General features: G+C 42.6%; 2 protein-coding genes across 2 annotated transcripts in view; both read left to right on the forward strand.

Moving 5' to 3' along the window:
- The window catches only part of LOC125132463 (polycystic kidney disease protein 1-like 2), a 102,703-nt gene extending 99,271 nt beyond the window's left edge, over positions 1 to 3,432 (forward strand). The window contains exons 40-42 of the mRNA XM_047789733.1: positions 474 to 575; positions 1,479 to 1,610; positions 3,163 to 3,432. Coding sequence (XP_047645689.1) covers positions 474 to 575; positions 1,479 to 1,610; positions 3,163 to 3,324 — 396 coding nt within the window. The 3' untranslated portion in view covers positions 3,325 to 3,432. The remainder of the gene's footprint in view (positions 1 to 473; positions 576 to 1,478; positions 1,611 to 3,162) is intronic.
- A 4,597-nt stretch (positions 3,433 to 8,029) lies between these two features.
- GCSH (glycine cleavage system protein H) lies at positions 8,030 to 20,403 on the forward strand. The gene is made up of 5 exons (XM_047793265.1): positions 8,030 to 8,282; positions 12,214 to 12,293; positions 13,148 to 13,211; positions 18,517 to 18,648; positions 20,266 to 20,403. The coding sequence occupies exons 1-5, from the start codon at positions 8,135 to 8,137 to the stop codon at positions 20,361 to 20,363; spliced, it is 522 nt and encodes a 173-aa protein (XP_047649221.1). The 5' UTR covers positions 8,030 to 8,134; the 3' UTR covers positions 20,364 to 20,403.
- Positions 20,404 to 21,076: the final 673 nt, after the last annotated feature.

A 21,076-nucleotide genomic window follows, 5' to 3' on the forward strand; every position in this document is an offset into this window, starting at 1 on the left:
TGTCCTCTGGGACATGGAGTCCCCAGCTCAGAACCAAGGAACTGCTGGGCTTCCCTCTGATGCAACAGCCCTGGGGAAATCTTTGGGGGTAGAGGGGATACTGTGGTGAGAGGAAAACACAGGGAGGGGAAGGTCCTGCCCAGGCAGAAGCAGCCTGTTGTTCATCCAACCCAGCTCCCCTATAAGAAATAGGCTGGGGACTCGAGAGCCCAGATGCATTGCTGAATCTTAGAAGAGCCATCTGGGAGACCACAGTCCTGGCCTGGTGGCTAATGTCTGAGCCCCAGGAGTGCATGTGCATTCCCTCCAGAGCTGGGTGTATACATGCACTGACCTGCAGGCCCCGGTGGGTACGAACAGCCCCTCCAGGCAAGGATGTGGCTGACCCAGACCACCGACTCTGCTGTCAAACAGTGGGCCTTGGGGGACTGCATGGTTTCTTTCCTTGTTCATGAGGACTCTTTCCATAACAGTCAAACTTAATATTTGGTTGGAAACTCCGTTCCTACAAAACCCTCTTTGATGCGGCAGAAACGATGATCAGCCTTCAGCTAGGAATCTTCAACTATGAGGAGGTAACGGGGTGGGGTAGGGGCACATGGACACTGCACTGACATCAAACCTTTATGAAAATTAGGAAAAGCACCCCCCTCAAATGTCTCCCCAGTGGATGCCACACCTTGTTTTTTGTTTTTGTTTCAGGACCAGCACCTGCAGCATATGGAGGTTCCCAGGCTAGGGGTCCAATCGGAGCTGTAGCCACCAGCCTACACCACAGCCGCAGCAACTTTGGATCTGAGCCACTTCTGCGACCTAACCACACCTCATGGCAACGCTGGATCCTTGACCCACTGAACAAGGCCAGGGATCGAACTCGCAACCTCATGGTTCCTAATCGAATTCATTAACCACTGAGCCATGACGGGAACTCCAACGCTGGATTCTTAACCCACAGAGCGAGGCCAGGGATCGAACCTGCGTCCTTATGGATGTTAGTTGGGTTCGTTAACCACTGAGCCACGATGGGAACTCCTGGATGTCACCTCTTGAGTCCACAGCCTGGCAAGCACAGAGCAACTTGGGACAAAAAGGTTCCCTTTCCTCTAGGTAGAGAGCCTCACACCAGGGCCCAGAGCCCACCCTGGGGACCCCTGCTTGCAGAAGAGCATTAGGCACTGGCTTCTCAGGGCAGGGCTGTGTTGTGGGGTGTCTGGGAGGGAATGCTCCTTGCCCAAGCCAGAAATGGTACCCATATCGGAAATGGCAGCAATGGGGAGTAGGTGGTGCTATCCTTGCTCTCTCCTGGCAGCTCTTGAGAGCACTGCCCATACTCTTACTCCTCGGCAGAAGGGAAACATCCTGGCTCCAGGATCTGCCTAGCACTGAGGACCAGTTCTCTGTCGGAGGGTACTTAGCAAGGGGAGGTGCCACCTAGGACACAGGACCCCTGAGGATGACTCTGGTTTTCTTCCTGACAGGTCCTGGACTATAGCCCAGTGCTTGGCTCTTTCCTAATTGGGTCCTGCATCATTTTCATGACATTTGTGGTGCTGAATCTGTTTATCTCTGTCATCCTAGTGGCTTTCAAAGAGGAGCAAAAATACTATCAGGTGAGTCCCTTTGGCCTGGTCTTCAAAAGTCATTGTCCTTGAACTAGGAAGAGGCTGGCTGAGACATCAGACATCAGGGGGACCTGAGAAACCACTGGAGCTCAAGGGCCTCATGTCATAGGAAGGAAAACTGAGACTCAGAAGGAGGAAATGACTTTCCCAAGATCATGGGCAAAAGAAGGGCACATTAGAATCAGGTCTCCTGATTCCCACTGTGGGACTTTGTTCAGTACAACAGTGATTCTCAGCCCAGACTGTACATTAGAATCACCTGGGGGCTTTGGAAATGCCTGCTGCTGCACTTGAGATCAATAAAAACAGAATCCCTGGGAGAAGGATCCAAGCACTGCTATTCTTGATGGTGTGGTTTGCATATACATCCAAGGTTGAGAACCTGTTGGAAGACTGAGTAAAGAAAACTCAGGTGATGACAAAACTGACATTTCATGAACTGCACAGTCTCCGTTTGGAGACCTGCAAAGTGGGGTGGAAGGGAAGAAGCTTGTATATGATAAAGAATAAAGAACAAGGAAGAGAGAAATAGAAAATATCTGATTGGCTGTGGCCACAGAATCAACCTTATTTGGAGCAAGAAGGAAGAGGAAATAAGTATAGGGCCGAGAGCTGGCCTGCTGTGTGGAGATTGGCTGACTGGATATACTGCATTTCTGATCAAGGGGAGCCTTTACAGAGACACACAGTTTTGGTTTGCTGACATGGCACCTCAAGCAGTGGCGGTTACATCTTTGGCCTAGAAATTTATTTCAAGATGTCATATGGGAAGTTCCTGTTGTGGCTTAGTGGTAATGAACCTGACTAGTATCCATGAGGATGTGGGTTTGACCCCTGGCCTTGCTCAGTGGGTTAAAGATCCGGTGTTGCCATGAACTGTGGTGTAGGTCGCAGAAGCAGCTCAGATCTGGCATTGCTGTGGCCATGGCATGTGTAGGCTGGCAGCTGCAGCTCCCATTCATCCCCTAGCCTGGGAACTTCCACATGCCGAGGGTATAGCCCTCCAAAAAAAAAAAAAAAAACAAGTCATATGGTACAGCAGGTTAAAGGATCCAGTGTTGTAACTGCAGCAGCCTGGGTCACTGCTGTGGCGTGGGTTCAATCCCTGGCCCAGAACTTCCACATGCCATGGGTATGGCCAAAAAAAAAAAAAAAAAAAAAACAAAAGGTCATAGTAACTTTGGTTTAAATTTTGAAAAACCAGCAAACTCTTTTCCAAAGCAGCTGTACCATTTCACATTCCCAATAGCAATGCATGAGGTCTTTGTACCCAAATTCCTAACAGTCTCTGTGGGTATTGGTGAAGGCCATTTTGTCATTCTCAACAGAGGGAAAGAAGGAGCGCCCCGAGGATAAAGGTGAGACCGAACACCCTTGGGATTCTCGGAAGGAGGTCAGTTCCAACACATAAGAAACTCTAAACAGTGAAGTGACTTTGGCAGGGACCAAAATGGACAGTAAATAATAGTTTCCCTTAGAAAGAAAAGCCCCCAAAGAGAATGGCTCTACCTAAATCGCATTGTTGTTTCTCCCTCTGTAGCTGTCGGAGGAAGGTGAGATCGTCGATGTGCTACTGATGAAGATACTCAGTTTCCTGGGCATTAAGTGTAAAGGGCAGGTGCCCAGAAGCAGCAGTGAGCAGGCTGAGCGGCTGTCAGAGGCCTGGCCCCCTCAACTGGAATCATCTGTGCCCCAAGTTTAAGCTGCTGGTCCACATACCGTCATCTGTAGAATGGGGGAAGACCAGTACCTTGTTCCTGTGCCTACCAGTGATTCTATAATGTCTCTCCAGGTCAATATTTTTCTGTGTCCATAGAAGCCTGGCAAGTAAAATAAATAAATAAATAAATAAAGAAGAAAAATACATACCTACATACACGCAGTTGCCACCACCATGATAGAGTGTTTGTTCAAATATATTTCCTCCTAGAAATAAAACAAATATGGTCTAGAGTTTGTGGAAAAATAATAAGACTAGTTATTTCATCTTCTTGGTAGGTCAGGAGTTGCCTTTGAATTCAGATTCTAGTTCAGGGTTTCTCAAACTGTGTCCAAGAGAGCCCAATGAGTGTCATATTAGTTTGTTAGGGCTGCCAGAACAAAGTACCACAAACAGTGGAGCTTAAAACAACAGAATTTTGTTCTCCACAGTTCTGGAGGATAGAAGTCCAAAATCAAGTTCTCACCAGGGCCATACTCCCTCGGGAGGCTCTACAGAGGAAATCTCTTCTAGCTTCTAGCATTTGCTAACAACCCTTGAGGTTCGTTGGCTTGTAGATGCATCATTCTAACCTCTGCCTCTTGTCACATGGCCTTCTCCCCAGTGTGGGGGTTAGGATTTCAGTCTATCTCTTTAGGGGACACAATTCAACTCATAACAGGTGTCATCCTCCCCAAAATGTTTCTAGATTAAATGTGGGAAAAACTAGATACACAAGTCTATAACTTGGGAGTTGTTAGAGCTTTTAATATGCTAAATGTGCACTGTGAGTCTCCTGGGATGAGATGAGTGTGAGCAATAAAGTGTGTGATAATTCCCAAACCCCTATGACCAAGGCATCTGGTATTTCAGCACCTCAGTCAGGGCTAATGTCCCTTAGGAGATACTTAGGAGTTGTTTTATCTACACTAGTGGTTCTTTTTTTTTTTTTTTTTTCATTTCACATAAATTTTATTTTATTTCATTTTAAAAAATTACTCAATGAATTTTATTACATTTATACTTGTACAACAATCATCACAACCAAATTTTATAGCATTTCCATCCCAAATCCTCAGTGCATCTCCCCATCTGCCAACCTGTCTCCTTTGGAAACCATAAGTTTTTCAAAGTCTGTGAGTCTGTATCTGTTCTGCGATGAAGTTCAGTGTCCTTTTTTTAGATTCCACATGTAAGTGATAGCATTTGATGTTGGTTACACTAGTTGTTCTTATCTTGGCTACACACTAGAAACCCCAGACTTCATTCCAATGTATCAGAATCTCTGGGTCCCAGGAATCAGTATTTTTTAAAGCCGCCCAGGGGATTCCAATGTGCTGTCAGACTTGGCAAACATGCTTTAAATTCTGGGGATCACACATCTGGATAATAAAAGTCTTCCAAGTGTCTATGTGAATAAGCGCATATTTCCCCTCTCCTATGCAGGAGAAACACCTTGAAAATCCTCTCCTATCCTCTTGTCACTCTTCCTCACACACCCATTGTAGCAGATACTCTAGGTTGACTGTCCCAAATCCATTTCATGCTTTCCTCCTTGCTATCAGAATCCTAATTAATCCCCCCCCCTTTTTTTTTTGCCTTTTTAGGGCCTCACCTGTGGCACATGGAAGTTCCTAAGCTAGGAATTGAATCTGAGCTATAGCTGCCGGCCTATACCACGTGGGATCCAAGCCAAATCTGCGATCTATATCACAGTTCACAGCAACTCCGGATCCTTAACCCACTGAGCGAGGCCAGGGATCAAACCCACAACATCATGGTTCCCAGTCGGATTCACTTCCACTGCTCCACAATGGGAATTCCCAGAATCCCAATTTTTTCAGGCAGCCACTACCCCTCCTCCATAAGACTTACGGTAAAGTGACCCTATAGCCACCTTAAAGTAAATCTTGATTTGTCTTAGTAATGGTAATCATAGCCCTTGATAATGAGCTGTTTAGAGTGGCCACATGACCCAGTATGGCCAATGGAAAATGAGGGTACTTCTGGGAAAGGTCTGCTTGCTAATAAAATCCAACATGTCTATTTTGAGTAAGATTGCTGTAACTTTGACAGCTATCTTGAGACCACGGAAGACAACCTGAAGATGTCAGTGCAGAAAGATGAGAGGAACATTCACACTTGATGAGATCTTTAAACAGCTAGCTAAACCCTATCTGGATGACAGCTTAAATATCCTTTTATAATGGTTGAACCAGGATCCCACCCTACTACCCTGACAATCAAAAGCCAAAATCCTTTATAAACAGAGAGACACATAACATGGCAATACACAAAAAACCTTGGGGATTTATTTTCTATCCACCCAAGCCTACCATCCATTCTTTATTGTGTCAGATATAAACATGAGCTATATAAGCAGATACTCATCAAATAAGTCAGAGCAAGGTGCACACGTCTCCTGAAAAACTAGTACAGAAATCTGCCCTGATACATACAGTCTGTTTGTTTTAAACAAGAAAATTTCTAAGATTTGGAAAAGTTGTAAATTCTACACCTCTCTCTCCCATCTTTCCCATCTACTCTTCACTTCTCTATTAACTGTAATAACAAATTGGAGGAGTTCCCATTGTGGTGTGATGGAAATGAACCCAACTAGTAACCATGAGGATGCAGGTTCCATCCCTGGCCTTACTCAGTGGGTCGGGAATCTGGTGTTTCTGTGAGCTGTGAGGTAGGTTGCAGACTTGGCTCAGATCCCATGTTGCTGTGACTGTGGTATAGGGCAGCAACTGCAGCTCTGATTCAGCCCCTAGCCTGGGAATCTCCATGTGCTGCAGGTGTGGCCCTAAAAAGCAAAAAAAAAAAAAAAGAAAGAAAGAAAAGAAAAAAGAAACTCCTTCAATTGCATTGTTTTGAGAGAAAAAAAAACCTCACTCAAAGAGATGAGCTGGACTCTATGAGACACCTGAAAGAAATGACCACCTGCATTTTAAGGTGCCTGTACCAACTGTGCAATGAGACAACCTTTCAGATCTCAAGCCATGGATGTTACAAAGAAAACCAGCTGGGAAAATTTTTTTTTTATTTTCTCAACATTTTCTACAATTGAAAAATAAAACACATTTCCTGTTGCTTTGGCATAAGGAACTGTGATATAACCCACACAGTGATACGTGATCTTTTTCTTTGCACCAAATGAATCAGAGGAGCTGGGAATAAATATTTTAGAGCATAGCTTTCATTATGCTGCACTGGCTTATAACAAAACACTAAAAACAGAACACTGACATTATGGAAACTAAGATCTGGAGATTAGAGTAGACCACTGTGAGCCAGGCAGCATCCCAAAGAGAGGCAAGTAGAACAGAGTTTAAGAGCAGTCGATTGTGGGAGTTCCCACTGTGGCAGGGCGGAAACAAATCCAACTAGGACCTATGAGGTTGTGGGTTCAATCCCTGGCCTTGCTCAATGGGTTAAGGATCAGGCAGTTGCCGTGAGCTGTAGTGTAGGTTGCAGATGTGGCTCAGATCTGGCATTGATGTGGCTATGGTGTAGGCGAGCAGCTGTAGCTCCGATTCAACCCCTAGCCTGGGAACCTCCATATGCTGTGGGTCTGGCCCTAAAGAGCAAAAAAACAAAAAACAAAAAAAAATTAATTAAATAAATAAAAAAATAATAATAAAGCAGTTGGTTGTGAATCAGAAGTGAAGTTCTGCTACTGCCACCTAGTAGCTGCTTAAGCCACAAAATGCCTTCCCCATTCCACCCTGGGCGAGTTAGTTAACCATAATACCTGCCTGAAGGGTTTGGAGCTTTTTAAAAAGAGAATGGTGTCCACTTTGTAACACTGAAAGTGTGGAGATAGAGGTGCTTTTTACTTGTCTTTTACTCCAATGCTTCCTTGCTGATTCATGCCCTCCCCATAAAATCTGTGTTAAAGGTGAGGTCTTTCCCAAAACTTAATTATTTCCTGCCTCCTTGGATTGGGTGGGATGAGTCTTCTGCTTTTCTCGAAAGGCTTTCCTCCCAGGACTGCTGAAGTAAGGAACTGATCAGATGGGTCTCAACTCCCTGCCTTTTGATTGCTCCAGCATTAGCTGACTGGCTCCACTCCACACTCCAGCAAGAAGCCACTCCTGACCCTTGTTCAAGTCCTTGTCCCTCTGTGTCTCATGAGTCTGTGTGTCCTGTTTGGGGACCATGGGTCTTTGGGGATTTGCAAGGTAATAAAGTGGGTTCCTGGACGGTTTTCAAAATTTCAGAAAGTCAAAGAGAAACTGCATTTGGGTCAGAGCGCTTTTGACTAATGCCCAACAACCATCTTTGGGTGGAATGATCGTTTGGACCTGCTATGAATCTCTGCTCTGGGGGACCCTGATCCTCTGCAGAAGGACGGAACCGCACCTTTTAACAGGACTAGGAGAACCCTGCGTCCCCTCGGGTTACCAGAGCCCGAGAGCCCAGCAGAACCACCCTTGCCTGGAGCCCTCCGCACCGCCCAGAGGGAGGCCAGAACAGCTGACGTAGCCAGTTCCCCAGCCTAGAAGCGACGCCCAAAGGCCTTCCTCCGTCCCTCCCCGGGAGGCCCCGCCCCCTACGAGCCCGGGCTCTGCCCTGCAGCGCTAGTCCCCCGCTCCGCAGCCCCGCCCTTTCCGGGACACACCCCTCCCGCGTATAGGCCTATCGGGACCTGCCCCGCCCCGCCTGGGGCCCCGCCCCCGAGCCCCAATCCAGCCAGCTCGCTCCGGCTCGCGCCGGCTTAGGCCTAAGCCCGCCCCCACTCCGCCCCGCCCCCCAGTGGCCGGGGTGCTGGAGGTGCTCCGTCGCGACCCTCTGTACCCCTGCGAACATGGCGCTGCGAGCGGCTCGGACTCTGCGGGCTGCAGTCTCCAACCTACGCGCCGTCTCTGCGCCCGCAGCGCCCTGCCTGCCGCGGCCTTGGGGGCTGCAGGCGGGCGCCATCCGGTTGCTGCGCACCAGCCCTGCTCTGCTCTCGGGTAAGTGCGGGCGGGCACGTGGGGCTGGCAGGGCTGCCTGGAGGGAAGCTAGGGCCTCGACCCTTACCTCGGATCCCCGCTACTGATCGCTCGGGTCAAGCGGGACGACCCCTGCGCACCCTTTTTATTCCTGGGATCCCGTGTTGCGTGGCCGCTGCTCCCCTGCTTAAGTGGCATGGACGACCCTGCAGCCATTGTCCTGATGGCCGGGAGCTGGAGGACCCGGAGGCCTGGCGAACACTCGAGGCTGGTTCCTGCAGGAACGGCAGCTTCTCGCTGCTGGAGACCCGGGCAAGCGTGTCTGGGCTCCTTCGTGACCTTAGGTTTCTCGCGTTTGTGAGCATGGTGGACCCTAAGAATGGAGAGAAATAATAGGCTCTACTTTGCTACACGGATCGTCACTGAGAATTCTTAAGCAAAATTAAAGCAAGAGCATCTACTGAAATTTAAAGCACTGGTTCTAGGTCTTTACTAGCTAAACCAGCCTCACTTTGAAGACAGCTTTTCCTGGAACAGTGAGATAGAGTGGATGGACTCTACTACATAGAACGTTCTGCTAAAGTATATATTGAGTCATGCATGGATGTGTGTTAGGCTGAACTGAGGACTTAACTGGGACACCTGCCCCTAATTGTCTGGGCCATCTGTGCCCCTTTAGTACAAGCTATCCCAGCGGAAAAACGGGTTTCTTCTTGCACCAATACTTGACAGTTACTGCAGAGTATAATCCCTCAGCTCTGTTGGTGCCCACGCAGCAACGCATTAGCCATTTGAGTATAAAGTAAAACCGTTTCTCAGATAAGAACTGAATTTCAAGTGTATGTTTTTTGGATATTCAGCGTTATACTGTCACTAGCTTTATGCATTTTCACGTTATCTAATTAAATATTGCCCAAAATATCAGTACCCATGATCTAGTTGAACATCTAGGTTTTCATTAATACCAGAGAATGAGTTCCAGTTTTGGCTCCACGCCTTATGAGCTATGTGGTCTTGGGCAGAGTCACTTAACTTTTCTGAGTCTGACCAGAAGAATGGAAATGACAGTCCCTACTTTACAGACTTGTTGGATGCAATGAAATAATGTGTAACTGCTGTACCTATAATGTGTTACTTGCTTTTAAATATTAGTGTATAGAATCAAATAAATAGTGGAAAATTGACCAAATGTTAATATAGTTTATCTGACTTAGTAACTTTGAAAGGAGGAAAATGCAAACTTTTACTAAATTATTCAAAATGCCTAATTTTCTGGGCCAAAACCCATGCTTTCCAAGGCTCAGAAGAAAGTAATTATTTACCTATTCTCCTGTCCACTTTTCTCCTGTTGGGCCAAGGGTTAAAGGAGAATTGAACTAATCATTGTCTTTAGCCTAAATTGCATGGCCTAGTACAAAGATTTAATGGCCTTTGAAGTCAAGGGGACCTAGGTACATTTACCTTCAATGTTGCCGCCTTTTCCTCTAAACTTACGGTTGCTCAGTTGCTAAACTGAGTATGAGGGCACTCTTACTATACTAAGGTTATCTATGTACTAGATATTTTGCTGAGTGAGAATCCTCTTAAACTTTAAAAGATTCGCAGAGTTCCCATCATGGCTCAGTGGTTAACGAATCCGACTAGGAACCATGAGGTTGTGGGTTCGATCCCTGGCCTTGCTCAGTGGGTTAAGGATCTGGCGTTGCCATGAGTTGTGGTGTAGGTAGCAGACGTGTCTTGGATCTGGTGTTGCTGTGGTGTAGGCCGGCGGCTACAGCTCAGATTGGACCCCTAGCCTGGGAACCTCCATGTGCCGAGGGAGCGGCCCTAGAAAAGGCAGAAAGACAAAAAAAAAAAAAAATTACTTCACACCAACTTTTGAGTATTTGCTATATGCCCAGCATTGTGTTTAGAACTGAGAATAGAAATGAGGTAAACCCTGCTTTTGCTTGCTTTGTCCTTGGTCTATTGCCTGGAGGAAACTGATGAAAGGCTGTGTCTACAGCATGTTAAGTGTGTTGGGGGTCAGGGTGGGAAAGTGGTGCAGAGTGCTAGGGGAGCAGGTTGGATGGCCCTGGGACCCACCCTCGAGAGGCTAGGTAAGGCTCCTGGCGGGAAAAGCTTCTAAGTTAATATCTGAGTCAAAAAAAAGGTGATGGGGAGAGTGCTATAGTGAGAACACTAAGTACAAACCTTAACCTTAGGGAAACAACAGACTGACCCGAAGTACTCGGTAATTTGAAATGGAATGAAGCAAAGCAATTTACTCTGACAGATTTTGCAACCTCTTCCGTTGAAGAGTATGACATTAAAGTTTTTTGGGTTTTGTTGTTGTTACTTTCTTTTTAGAGCTGCACCTGTGGCATACAGACCTTCCCAGGCTAAGGGGTGAACTGGAGCTGCAGCTGCCGGCCTACGCCACAGCAAAGCAGGATCCGAGCCGCACCCTCCTTGTAATGCTAGATACTTAACCTACTGAACCACAGGGGGAACTCCAGAAATTAAAGTTTTTTAATGATTAGAGGTAAAAGAAAGTAATGTTAATAACTTTACATTCTGCTGCATATCACAGCTAGGCAATCAAAGCAATTTAATATAAGTATACCTATCTTTTAGGTAAGGGGTAAGAGGAAACCAGCAATTTGTATTTTAAAACAGTATTAGGGAGTTCCCATTGTGGCTTAGCAGAAACAAATCTGACTAGTATCCATGAGGATGCAGTTTGATCCCTGGCCTCACTCAGTGGGTTAAGGATCTGGCGTTGCCATGAGCTGAAGTGCAGGTCCCAGATGTGGCTCAGATCCCAAGTTGCTGTAGTTGTGGTATAGACAAAAGACCAAAAAAGGATTAGATTTAATGAACCATTTTGTTATTAACTTTATTATTATCTTATTAACTTATTTATTATTGGAAAAGTACTACACTTCAGAATGTGGTATGTACCTAAGAAGATAACAAATGCTTTTTTAAAAATTTATTTATTATTATTATTTATTTATTTACTTTTGTCTTTTTAGGGCCACGCCCGCGGCATATGGAGGTTCCCAGTCTAGGAGTCTAATTGGAGCTATGGCTGCCAGCCTACCCTACAGCCACAACAATGCCAGATCTGAGCCACGTTTGCTGCCTACACCACAGCTCATGGCAACGCCGGATCCTTAACCCACTGAGTGAGGCCAGGGATCGAACCTGCAACCTCATGCTTCCCAGTCCTATTAGTTTCCGCTGCACCACAAACGGGAACTCCTAAAAATTTATTCTTTAAAGTAAACACTTTTAACATTAAATCCTAAGTAATTTTTTTTTTAAAGACTTGAAATTTGGTAGGTTTTTCTTCAAGGGATCATTGAATAGTTTGACCATGTCTTTGAAGAGAAGCAGCTCTATAAAGCCAAGGGCTAACCTGTCTAGTGGATGTTGGTGGAAGCAGAGCTTGCCTTTCCACTCGTTAATGTCTTAGTTCTGAGGTGACTGTTGAGTTCTGATCCTATAATTTGCTTCTTTAAACCATAGTAGCCACTTTAAGGGCAGGCTTGAATTTAAAGTGAAATCACGAACTTAGTCAAGTTATAATTTTTCAGGTCGGTTTTATTCCTATTAAGAGTCTACACAGCTCTACCTAAATAGGCACATTATTTATTTTTATTTTTTTTCTTTTTCTGCCACACCTGCAGCATATGGAAGTTCCTGGACCAGGGATGGAATCCAAGCGTCTGCAGCCTGCGCCACAGATACAGCAATGATGGATCCTTAACCCTTTCTGGGGATTGAACTGGTAATGCCACAGAGACAAGTTGGATCCTTAATACACTGTGCCACAGCAGAAAGTCAGTGCCAATAAGTCAAACACAAATACTAGGAAGGTCTTATCTTTTGACAGCATTGATAGGAAAAAAAAAGTTTTTAAGAAGTGATGCCACTACTTTTCTAAAATACTTCTCTTCTATTTTAGTGCGAAAATTCACAGACAAACATGAATGGATAACAACAGAAAACGGCATTGGAACAGTAGGAATCAGCAATTTTGCACAGGTATTAGATTGTGTTGAAATACTGAAAACAGTCTTCTCTTGCCTAAAGTGGATTGTCTTTACCTTTTGAAAATTGTCCCCTTGGTATTTTGAGCCCTTTAAAGGCCCTTAGAAGAGTATCAGTCCTAGGTGGATCTTTATTGGCATATCTCTGTACCTACTGAGGCCCAGTACAGAATGCTGTGTTGAAATATTGCATAAGTATTGATTGTCCTTACCTCCTGGAGTTTCTCTATGAGGGGGAATCACCTACCTGGAAAACAACATACAAAACATTACATGATGGATGACTTGAGTGGTTCAAGGCCACTCACGTGACGGAGAGATCACTTCTTATTAGAGTCACGGTATAAGCACTGTGAGGTACTGAGTCAACGTGTAGGATTTCAGCAGATGCAGTAGGGGAAACCATCTCCGTAAAACTGCAGAGGTGGAGGAGTTCCCGTCATGGCTCAGTGGTTAACGAATCCGACTAGGAACCAGGAGGTTGCGGGTTCGATCCCTGGCCTTGCTCAGTGGGTGAAGGATCCGGCGTTGCCGTGAGCTGTGGTATAGGTCGCAGACGCGGCTCGGATCCTGCGTTGCTGTGGCGTAGGTGGGTGGCTGCAGCTTCGATTCGACCCCTAGCATGGGAACCTCCATATGCCAAGGGAGCGGCCCAAGAAATGGCAAAAAAGAACACAAAAAACTGAAGAGGTGGAAAAGCATAAAGTGTTCTCTAAGAAAAACCAAAGAATGTGGCCCTTTAAGTATAAAGTATGTATTATCTGAATTAAAAGTTTTCAGTGTTTGGTTTGTTCCTGTTTTCTAGGTTTAATTTGATTTCTTAAAGGTTTGTGTTTTTTTGTTTTAAAGGAAGCTTTGGGAGATGTTGTTTACTGTAGTCTGCCCGAAGTTGGGACAAAATTGAACAAACAAGGTGAGGGTTTTTTCTCAACCTGGTTTGACATGATTCATGCCATGAATTTTCTTAAACTTGAATGATAACTTGTTTGCACCCAGGATCATTTACAGTGCTTTTTCCTCAAGTATGAGGAAACGTAAATCAGAGTAGAATGAACAGGGCTTCGTTATATCTTGAAGCAGCAGCCCTGGAAATAGGTAGCTACAGAAGGTTAGCAAGGACATAACCTCTGGTACTCCTCCTGCCTTAGCGTGCCAAAGGTCATAAAATAGCAGACTCTTCAGGCATCACATTCTCAAATGACACAAGGCAAAAGCAGGAAGAGGACAGTCTCTCCTTCTTCATCTCTTAATTGGGAAAAAACATTTCAACCAGGAATCTCTTGGTACATCTTTTCTCATCTGTTTCACCAGGTCTGGGTTGCACTGCCACCCTTAATTGTAAGAAATAATGGTGAGGAGAATAATAAGCATTTTTAGCCTTTATATGAAATGTAGGAAGTAGAGGGAAATGGCTCTTAGCACCCTCCCTGCCACACACTGCTGAAGTTTAAGAAATAAAATTTGTTTTTCTTTGGAGGCAGTAAAGAATATCAGGAAAGAACATGGGCTCATGAGTCAATCTAGTGGGGTTTTTTTTTGTTTTTTGTCTTTTTGCCTTTTTCTTGAGCTACTCCCACGGCATATGGAGGTTCCCAGGCTAGGGGTCGAATCAGAGCTATGGCTGCCAGCCTACACCACAGCCACAGCAATGCCAGATCTGAGCCACGTCTGCGACCTACACCACAGCTCACGGCAACGCTGGATCCTTCACCCACTGATCGAGGCCAGGGATCAAACCTGCTACCTCATGGTTCCTAGCCAGATTCGTTAACCACTGCGCCACGACGGGAACTCCATGAGTCAAAATCTAGTTTTAAATCCTGGCCCTTCAACATGTCAGCTGTGTGATTCTGGGGAAATTAATACAGGTCTCATTTGTAGGTTAGGATAATAAAGCTTACCTCATATAATAGTTTTAGGATTAAATATGAAATTAGTGCAGTTCCCACCATGGCACAGTGGGTTAAGAATCCAACTGCAGTGGCTTAGGTTGCTGCAGGAGGTGCAGGTTCAATTCCTGGTGGGGCTTAATGGGTTAAAGATCCTGTGTTGCTGCACTTGTGGCGTAAGTCACAGCTGTGGCTCAGATCTGTGTGCGGCCATTAAATTTAAAAAAAAAAAGGGGGGGGGGAAATTAGCATAATGTCCAGCATAAGATTAGTGCTTGATAAATGTCAGCCAGCAGAACCACGTATATTATTCATGGGTTCCTTGACATATATGATAGCCCTACAGAATTTAAGTATCTGTTTTCTAAATATCTTTGACAGTGTCAGTCATGTCTTTTTCTGTTTAAACTTTCTCTCTTATTTATCTTTTTAATTTAAACTTTTTCTGCTTCCTGGCTCTCAATATCCTGTTTAGCCGTTATATAATATAGGCCATATCTCTCATTTTGAAGGTATTCCTAGAAACCTCTTCTCATGTAGTAAGTCCCTTGTGATTGACAATCTTTATTCATTTTTCTTTTTTTCTGTATATTCTTGTTTTCTTTAATCATATTTTATTCTGTGTACCCACTCCGCTGCCCTGAAACAGGGTATCAGAAGTTTCTGAACATTTCTTTATAGCAAATGAGCAGCATGAACCTATATCTTGTGCTTAAAAATGTATTGTCCGGCTCTTTATTTTTAGGTCTGTACCTGCAGCATATTATAGTTCCCAGGCTAGGGGTACAATTGCAGCTGCAGCTGCCAGCCTACACTGCAGCCACAATAACGCCAGGTCCAAGCCACATCTGTGACCTATGCCACAGCTTGTGGAAACCCTGGATCCTTAAGGCACTGAGCGAGGCCAGGATCAAACCGCATCCTCATGGATACTTGCTGGTTTCTTAAGCTGCTGAGTCACAACGGGAACTCCCATGTCTGGCTTCTTTTGTCTAATGTCATGATTTTGAGAATCATTCATATTGAATGATCAGTAATTTGCTTTTTTATTGCCAGAAAATATCCCATTGTACGAATATAACATATTTTTATCCTTTCTCCTATTGATAGATTTTAGTGGTATATGTCTTTGTCTTCCTTTCTCTTGGGTAAGTGGAATTTGTCTTACAGTGTATGTATATGTTTAACTTTATAAGAAACTACCAACCAGTTTACCAAAGTAGTTACACCATTTTATATTTTTAGCATCTTTCTTTCCATGTGCTTTTTGCCACTCACATCTTTTTTTTGTGAAGTGTCTTATTTTTTATTTGAGTTATCTTTTTACCAGTGGTTTTTTTTTAGGCATCCTTTAATAAATTCTAGACACAAGTCCTTTTCCAGATAGTGTATTTTATGAATACTTTGCCATATTTTTGTATAGGACATTGTGCCTTCTCTAAGAAATCTTTGTCTCTGTGGTTCTCAGACTGTATACCTGTGCCATGAGGTGCTTTGGGTTATTTTTAATTTTTAACATTTGTTGGACACAGCACAAATAAATATTCAATGCAGTTAACAATTTCAATGTTCGATCTTATTGTATTACTTTGGGTAACACATATCTTTGAAACAAGTACAGTATAGTCAGCATGGAACATCAGGTAGAGCAGCAGTTGGTGTGACCTAATTCCCCAGTGGAGAACTTACAGGGTATGCACCAGACACACATATCTGTAAACTGTAATTAAGAATGAAGATTTTTTACTAAGTAGTTTGGACCTGACCTCTTAATAAACTGAGATGTTAGGTGTTTGTTTTGGTCTAGGGATCACCATAAAACTTTGACTGAAACACTAGGGGCACTGTGAACTGAGAAAGTGGGGCACTCTGGCCTATACCAAGGTTAACAAAGATATTCTCCGTATCTTCTTTAAATTTCATACAGTTTTAACTTTCATGTTCAGGCTTTATTCACTGGCTGTTGTAGAGCTTTGTAGATTCCTTTGAATCTTTCATGTAAGCAATAATATAAAAGTTGTATTTCTAACTTTCAGTCTTTATGCATTCTGTTTCTTCTCTTGCTTTATTGCACTGTCCAGACCTCTCAGGATAATGTTGAATAAAAGTGGTAAGAGTAGACCTGACCTTAGGAGAGGAAGCATTAACATTTCATCATTAGGTATGATATTGAGCTTTGGGGTTTTTCATAGATGCCCATCATCAGTTGAAGAGGTTCCTTTCTATATCTAGTTTGCTGAGAATTACCGTGCATGGATGTCGAATTTTTGTCAAATTATTTTCTCTGTCTTTTGATATGATAGATTGTTAATGTGATAAGTGATGATTCATTTCTGAATGTTGAACCAACCTTGCAGTTCTGGTTGTCATGATGCAGAAATTATCTCTTTTAAAATATATGGCTGGGAGTTCCCATTGTGGTTCAGTGGGTTAAGGATCTAGCATTACTGTGAGCTGTGCTGTAGGCTGGCAGCTGCAGCTCCAATTCGACTCTTAGCCTGGGAACTTGCACTTGCTGTAGGTGCGGCCCCGAAAAAGCAAAAAAAAAAAAAGACCAAAAAACAAAACAAAACAAACATGGCTGGAGTTCCCTGGTGGCTCAGCAGGTTAAGGATTAGGTACTGTCACTACTATGGCACAGGTTCAGACCCTGGCCAGGGACCTTCTTCATGCCACAGGCACAGCCAAAACGGCCCCTACCACCAAACAAACATACTGCTTGGTTTGATTTGCTAATAACATTTTCATTATGTTCATGAGAGATACTGGTCTTTTCTTACAATGGCTTTGTCAAATTTTGGAATCTGTTGTATAGGCCTCACAGAATAACTTTTCCAAAGTTCCCACATATTTTCTTTTTCTGAAAGAATGTGCAAGATTAGTACTATTTCTTTAAAAGTTTGATAGAATGTTTTTTGATAGGCAAGAAAGATTTATTAAGATAGGACACTTGTGAGAGGTGAAAGCAGGCAGGCACACAAGCTCTGCCTAAATAATAGAACCAGTGGAATATGAGCCAGATTTCTTTGTGAGAAGCTTTTTGTATAAATTTAATTTCTTTAAAAGATATTCAGATAGTCTATATTATCTTACATTGATTTTGTTAGTGAAGTTTTTTTTTAGGAATTTTTCCATTTCATGTTGTTATATTCAGCATAAAGATGATCATTGTTTTTCACTAATTATCCTTTTATATCCATAAGATCTGTAGTAAAGAATCCTTTTTTATTCCTTCATATGTGGTGATTTTCTCAATTGTCTTACTGGCTATTTTATCAACCTTTTGAAAGAACCAAATTTTTACTATGTTGAATTTTCTCTATTTTCCATTTCATTTGTTCTTTTGTTGGTTTGGGTTTTTTTTGTTTGTTTGTTTGTTTTTTTTTTTTTTTTTGCTTTTTAGGGCCGCACCCTCGGCATAGGGAGGTTCTGAGGCTAGGGGTTGAATTGGAGCTGTAATGGCCGGCCTATACCACAGCCAACATCAGATCCAAGCCGCATCTGCGACCTACACCACAGCTCACGGCAATGCCAGATCCTTAACCTACTGAGCAAGGCCAGGGAGCAAACCCACAATGTCATGGTTCCTAGTTAGATTTATTTGTTTCCACTGTGCCACAAGGGAAACTCATTTGTTCTTTTGTATCTTCCTCCAACCTGCTTAGATTTAATGTGCTCTTTTTCTTACTTCCTAAGGTAGAAACTTGGGCTTTTGTTGGTTTTCACAGTTTTTTTCTTGACCTTTTTTACCCATACTGTAAAACATTTGTCTCCCTTGTGGTGGGTGGCAGCTAAAATCTTAGTTTGATTCTTTTAGCCTTGGCTAGGACACTTGGCTTCTTCCCTATGCACAATGGTTCAGGGGTCATCAGAGACCCAGGCAGAGTTTGGGGCTCTCCTTTTAGTCTCTCTTACTTATAATAGCTACTGTAAGGTTCTCTGCTAATTCCAACATGTGGGTCTTTGGGTCATTTTAAGATCTTCTGGTTGAGTACTTTTTTTTCTAAACCAGAGAGTACTTTACTCTTTCTAGAATTTCATCTCTACTTCTTGCCACTTTACAAACTGTATAAATGAAGATCTCACCCACGTTGGGTCCTTTCTTTCAAGGACTGACCCCCCTTTTGGTCACTCTACATCAGGTTTTGCTTAAGGGTTTTTACTTGTTATATGCAGGAAGGTTGATCTGATGAGGTATGTCACTTCATTTTAATTAAGGATATTTAGAACTTTTTATCATGACTGTATTAGATGTGATTACTTCTCCATATTTTGTCTTGGGGTTGCTAACTTTTGACATTTATATTTTCTTCAATTTTCTCAATTTAGAAGAGTTCGGTGCTTTGGAAAGTGTGAAAGCTGCTAGTGAACTCTATTCTCCTCTATCAGGAGAAGTAACTGCAATTAATGAAGCTCTAGCAGAAAATCCAGGACTTGTCAACAAATCTTGTTATGAAGATGGTAAGTTGTTGCTAGGAATTTTTTAAAAGATTATTTACTGCAGTTAATGTTTAATCTAGAGTTTAAAGCAAGCTTTGGCTGATTGTGACTTCTTTTCATACTTTGTACTAAATAAAGATATTCTGCTTTAAAAAAGGAAAACGCACATAAAAATTAATTTAAAAAACAGATTAGCTGAACATATAAGGTTATGGTTTAAGATCTCTCTCAATAAAAAAAAACTGCCTTATTTTACAGCATTCTTAGTATCATAGTGTAGACTCAATGGAAACACTTGCAAAGTATTCACCTCTTTAGTCATAAAGTATCCAGTCACATTATGTGATGTAAGTAGTGAAAATAATATTTATTGCATTAATTTTCACTTGCCTCATATTTTCATCTTCATAATAACCTAGTAAGGTAAGCCAGCAGCCCTTTTTTCTCATTTTATAGATGAATTGAGACCCCCACCAAGGATTTTTCTGCTAGTTATACTGCTTTTTTTTTTTTTAATATCTCTATTTTTTTTTATTTTTAGTCTTTTTTGTTGTTGTTGTTGTTATTTTTTGGGCCGCTCCCTCGGCATATGGAGGTTCCCAGGCTAGGGGTTGAATCGGAGCTGTAGCCACCGGCCTACGCCAGAGCCACAGCAACGCGGGATCCGAGCCGCGTCTGCAACCTACACCACAGCTCACGGCAACGCCGGATCGGCAACCCACTGAGCAAGGGCAGGGACCGAACCGGCAACCTCATGGTTCCTAGTCGGATTCGTTAACCACTGCGCCACGACGGGAACTCCCTATACTGCTTTTTAATGACATGCATCTCAGTAGTTATAGCACCACTGTTCCTTTTGCCATGGAAAGATATAACTGGCTTTGTATATTTGGAACCTTATGTAACATCTTCATTGTCAGTTCTTTTTTTTTTTTTTTGTGGGATTTAAAAATGTTAACTTGAGACTGCAATAATTTTTTTAACCAAATAGCATGGCTGGCAATTCTGATAAATTTACAGCTGTAATATTCCTAAAAGGAATATCTACATATTATGGCCTATCAAATACAATCTGCATTTTGCAAATCAGTATAAAATTTATCCATCATTTTTTACATTCATTGTCAGTTCTTAATGCTTATTACAGTCTAAGAATTCTTAATCCATTATGGTAGAATCTCCCTGGTTCTTCTAGTTATATGCAAGGATGTTCTTTTCTTCTTCTTCTTCTTTTGTCTTTTTAGGGCCATACCTGTAGCATGTGGAGGTTCCCAGACTAGGGGTCGAATTGGAGTTGTAGCCACTGGCCTATGCCACAGCAACACCAGATCAGAGACACATCTGTGACCTACATCACAGCTCATGGCAGCGTGGGATCCTTAACCCACTGAGCAAGGCCAGGGATGGAACCTGTATCCTCACAGATACTAGTCAAATTCATTTCCGCTGAGCCACAATGGGAACTCCCTGCAAGGAGATTCTTAAGGATAAAATTTAAAGCCCTTTGAATAAAAATTAGCAATTTATGTAAGAATACAGGTTAATTTTGAGGCACTCAAAATTGACATTTGGAATGAATTTGACTTTTTCTTTAAGGTAATTTGGAATATAAGATACTTTTTTTTTTTTTGGTTGCAGGTTGGCTGATCAAGATGACACTCAGTAACCCTTCAGAACTGGATGAACTAATGAGTGAAGAAGCATATGAGAAATACATAAAATCTATTGAGGAGTGAAAAGTGGAACCCCTAAATAAACTAGTTTGAAACAACTTAATCTAGCATAGTTGTCTTAAATTAGTGGTGGATAGATTTTTAAAAAGCAACTTTTAGCAAAAGAAACTACTTACAACAATGTTACCAGAAAAAAATACCCCTCAACTCCCTAATAACTTCAGATAAACACTATGCATCTTTTGCACAGCACTCTATGATTTTTAGACTAGGCTCCAGGTAGAATATTCAGAATTCTTGAAATTATCTTTGGTAAAACTACTTAGAAAATTACATAATTCAAGGATAACACTGTTCCCTTAAGCCTTATATATATATAATATTGTAACTTGCTTGCCGCCCCTGGATTTGGGTCAAAGTACTTAATGAACTTTCCACTGCAAATAACTGGCTTTGGAGAAAAATTTTTGTTAGTTGTACAGTGTCAATGAAGAACATTACTATCTTAATTTCGTAATATATTGTGTTTGCTGGTGCTATTTTTATACAGTGAAGCAACAGTCTTGCAGAAAAATAAGGAAACGTTTAATAAAATATTCAACTTGATTAATCATGGTTTTTGTTTTGCTGTTAACATTTCATTTAATGACTGTGCTAGTATTTGTAAAGATGCTAATTTTAACATATGGAAACTTCTTTTTAAAGGCTATTTAAGCCATAAAAAGCAGAGATCTAATTGCTTGATAGCATGATAGCATAAAGTACTATTTTTTGGT

Source organism: Phacochoerus africanus, chromosome 8 (genome assembly GCF_016906955.1).
Source record: "Phacochoerus africanus isolate WHEZ1 chromosome 8, ROS_Pafr_v1, whole genome shotgun sequence".
Taxonomy (NCBI): domain Eukaryota; kingdom Metazoa; phylum Chordata; class Mammalia; order Artiodactyla; family Suidae; genus Phacochoerus; species Phacochoerus africanus.